The 4,112-nt window shown below is 35.3% G+C and overlaps 1 protein-coding gene across 1 annotated transcript; it reads left to right on the top strand.

Annotated features, from left to right (window-relative positions):
* Positions 1-671: 671 nt before the first annotated feature.
* On the top strand, positions 672-3,456 carry LOC107579524 (cell division cycle 7-related protein kinase-like; the record flags this gene model as incomplete). The annotated part of the gene is made up of 8 exons (XM_016265348.1): positions 672-747; positions 1,267-1,353; positions 1,482-1,617; positions 1,747-1,840; positions 1,941-2,083; positions 2,689-2,929; positions 3,075-3,170; positions 3,251-3,456. Coding segments are annotated over exons 1-8 (1,079 nt in total), but the record flags the coding sequence as incomplete, so codon positions are not given.
* Between the last annotated feature and the right edge of the window lie 656 nt (positions 3,457-4,112).

The following is a 4,112-nucleotide window of genomic DNA, read 5'->3' as shown; positions in this document are numbered from 1 at the left end:
TTTCAAAACCAAAACGAGAGGAATTAATTCCACGCAAGATTGTTTATTCAAAACACCGTTCAGTACCAGTGAGAACAACACTGAATCAGAGACAAAAAGCCCCCATTGAGAGTCAAAAACCCAAACCCCCTGCCGTCAGCCCGAGTCTCACCTGCAACTGCTACATGACTGACCGCATCTGCAACATCTGCTTGTCCAGGTACATGCTCTTAATCAAGTTACAGATTTTTATTTTTATAAAGCCTATTTTTAATCTTAATTAATATGCAAATTTCTAAGGCCTAGAAATTATCAAAACTATGCAGGAATATTTGCTGTTCTACACAATCTACTACATAATATTTTATACATTTTTAGCAAGTAAAAGTTATTTTAGTATAATTGTAAAAACCTTCAGGATGTGGTACCCTTTTAGCTGGGTACACTTTTAGGTCTTTTAGCTGTGCGATCTTTACTGATTTTTGTTTTTTAAGTAAATGTAGGCATAACTTTTATATTGTGTATATATAGTAGTTATATTGTATTTTATAGTAGTATTTCAAGATCCACACTTATTGGACTGAAGTAATTTAAGTTTACTTGATTATCTAAACATTGTGGATTATCCTCATTTTTTAGAAAAATCATGGCAACATTTTTTAGGTACACTTATTTGTACATCTCTCATTCAAATGGAAGCAGCTCAGACTGTCCAGAGGAGCACTCAACAAAGTGTTGCAAAGGGCAGGAGCCAACACAGAATTCCCAGTGAGTGAGACAATTTTTCAATATGCAGGAACCGCTGTGAGAAAGAAGTGCGTGTAATCATAATAATCTTTTCCTGTGCCTTAAAGAAATACACATTTTCAAGTGTATTTTTGTTAAGTACTTGATTATAACTGGAACTGTAATGTGTTATTTGAGATTACATTTAATTAAAAATGTATATAAATGCATGACATACAAGTTTCAACAGAAATAACATTAAAGTAGAATTTAGGTTTCCTAAAATGCTTGTTAGTACATTCAGCAGTATGCTTTATTTAATACATTCTCATTTAATTTGTATTAACATGAACATGCAGTTAGTTGTCTGAAAAAATTACATTCAGTTTGCATTTAAGTATATTCTTTTACAGTGTGTTATTTCACTGAGTACTTTCTTTTAGGTATGCTGAAGGGTACTTCCTTTTCTCAAGGGAATGAATGCTTGTTTTGTGACATTTGTAGATAACTTTATAACTGTTTATAAAAATAATTAAACCTACCTGATTCTCTTTTGTTTAGGGGATGTTGAGACAGACATTGCATACCTGTATGAAGTTCTGCCGCAGCTGTCTCAAATTTTTCGTATAATAGATAAAATTGGAGAAGGTTTGCCATTATATTTCTTGCTGCTTAAATACTGTATAATGGGATATCTTTGAATCCACTGAAATCACGTTTTTTGTTTTCCTTCTGCTGATTGACAAACCTTTAAGATCCTTTATTGTCATTTACAGGTACTTTCAGCTCAGTGTATTTGGCAGAGGCACAGATGACAGATGGGTCGAGAAGGATGTTTGCATTGAAACACCTGATCCCTACCAGTCACCCTGTGCGTATAGCCGCTGAACTCCAGTGCCTGACTGTTGCTGGGTGAGTGGTGAAAATATTTTGACCTATTACCATTTATTTTCATGTATTCTGGCATAGATACCTTGTGAGGAACAGTCTTGGGTTTCAGAGTTACAGTAGAGGATTTGTCAATTATATTTCCCTCCACAGAGGGAAAGAAAATGTGATGGGAGTCACATACTGCTTCAGGAAAGAGCATTACGTGGTCATTGTCATGCCATACATGGAGCATCAAACCTTTGTGGTAAGTGTCCACAGTATGTGCTTTTACCCCAAATAATGATACATCATAAATTGCTTAACCAGTACCCAAGATTTTACCCAAAAGTCTTAATTTCTTGTAGGATATTGTTGGCTCCTTGAGTTTTGAGGATGTGAGGCATTACATCTTCCACCTGCTCAAAGCCTTGAGACACATTCACAAGTTTGGCATCATCCACCGAGACATCAAACCAACTAATTTCCTGTTCAATCGACAAAAGAGGGAGTATGTATCTGATGTTCAAGTCTCTGTGGTTCTAGACTCTCTTCCTGAAACACATGTAATCACCACAGTTTCTTGCTTATTTAAGATAATGGTAACAATTGATTAACCAGCTAAATGAGTGTTAGATGATAGCAAAGGTAATCGTAATGTAATAGTGGGAGAAATTACCTTTAATATTGATATAACCAGTTTGGTGCTGAATATTGTACTTTCCTAATAATTTTTTCACCCTTGTGCTGTTTCAAACCCATTAGACTTTTGTTCGTCTTCAAAACACAGATGATTTTTATTGAAACCTGAGGTTTCTGTTGCTCTTTTCTTTTCCCGACTTGGATTAATCGATCAATATGGAAAAAGTTTACTAAGTCTTTTTGAAGTGTCAAAGTTTTAGATTTATAGACATTTATACACATAATAGTCTATTTATTGCAACTTTTGGGGTGAAGGGCTTGTAATCGAAATGTTACAATAACAACGTTACAATATCAGTTTAGGAAGGCATTCGAATATTTTCTTGGACCAAGGGGGCCTTGGAATAAAAAAGGTTGATAACCACAGGAATAGATCCAAGTAAACTGAGGTATGCCATCTCTCACTTTCCTCAGGTATGCTCTAGTGGATTTTGGCCTGGCACAGGGCACTCCTGATACACGGATAGAACTGCTGAAGGTGGTGAAATCAAAATCTCATAAAGGTGGCGGGTCATCTACTAAGATGGTGGAGGAATCACTTGGGAAACCGAAACTTGTGCCTTTACCACCCAACACCAGAAACACTGCTCTCCAGTCCAGCACTAAAGCACCTGCTAAAAGACCATGCCCAGCTTCACGCATTAAACACAGCAAGGTGTCTGCACTGGTTTCTTTAAATAAATTAAGTTTTTAATATGATGATGGTTGTGTCAAATTAGGGGAATACTGTACTTCCAAGTTTACATACTTGTTTTGTTTTGGGGAAACTTATGTCACAACTTATGTCCTTCCTCTCAAAGGAACTGTTGGAACTTGATAATGCACCACGGTCTGTATTTGGGGAGAAAAACATAAATGGCACAAACTCTCATAAACCTGGCACTGACAAAGTTGAGGTTAGCATCTATTTTCACACTGGTTGCATCTTCACCTTCTGAATAACTATAAGCTCTTCACCTGTCAAATTGTATTTCAGGGACTGCTTTCAAAACCAAAACGAGAGGAATTAATTCCACGCAAGATTGTTTCTTCAAAACACCGTTCAGTACCAGTGAGAACAACACTGAATCAGAGACAAAAATCCCCCATTGAGAGTCAAAAACCCAAACCCCCTGCCGTCAGCCCGAGTCTCACCTGCAACTGCTACATGACTGACCGCATCTGCAACATCTGCTTGTCCAGGTACATGCTCTTAATCAAGTTACAGATTTTTATTTTTATAAAGCCTATTTTTAATCTTAATTAATATGCAAATTTCTAAGGCCTAGAAATTATCAAAACTATGCAGGAATATTTGCTGTTCTACACAATCTACTACATAATATTTTATACATTTTTAGCAAGTAAAAGTTATTTTAGTATAATTGTAAAAACCTTCAGGATGTGGTACCCTTTTAGCTGGGTACACTTTTAGGTCTTTTAGCTGTGCGATCTTTACTGATTTTTGTTTTTTAAGTAAATGTAGGCATAACTTTTATATTGTGTATATATAGTAGTTATATTGTATTTTATAGTAGTATTTCAAGATCCACACTTATTGGACTGAAGTAATTTAAGTTTACTTGATTATCTAAACATTGTGGATTATCCTCATTTTTTAGAAAAATCATGGCAACATTTTTTAGGTACACTTATTTGTACATCTCTCATTCATCATTGTCTTGCGTTGCATTATGTTTTGCCCCCCACAATAAAAAATGCGAACATTATTTTTTTAGATTTTGTCTAGTAATTCAATAAACTGCCATTTTAAAAAAAAATTCTGAATATTCTTTCATATGTCAGGCTTTACGGCATTAATTTAATAATGAGTGAAGAAAGCTTTGCTTTTCCTAGGA

The sequence above is a fragment of the Sinocyclocheilus grahami genome, unplaced genomic scaffold, assembly GCF_001515645.1.
Source record: "Sinocyclocheilus grahami isolate Dianchi unplaced genomic scaffold, SAMN03320097.WGS_v1.1 scaffold17940.1, whole genome shotgun sequence".
NCBI classification, from domain to species: Eukaryota; Metazoa; Chordata; class Actinopteri; order Cypriniformes; family Cyprinidae; genus Sinocyclocheilus; species Sinocyclocheilus grahami.
This window is presented reverse-complemented; position numbering and strand designations above follow the sequence as displayed.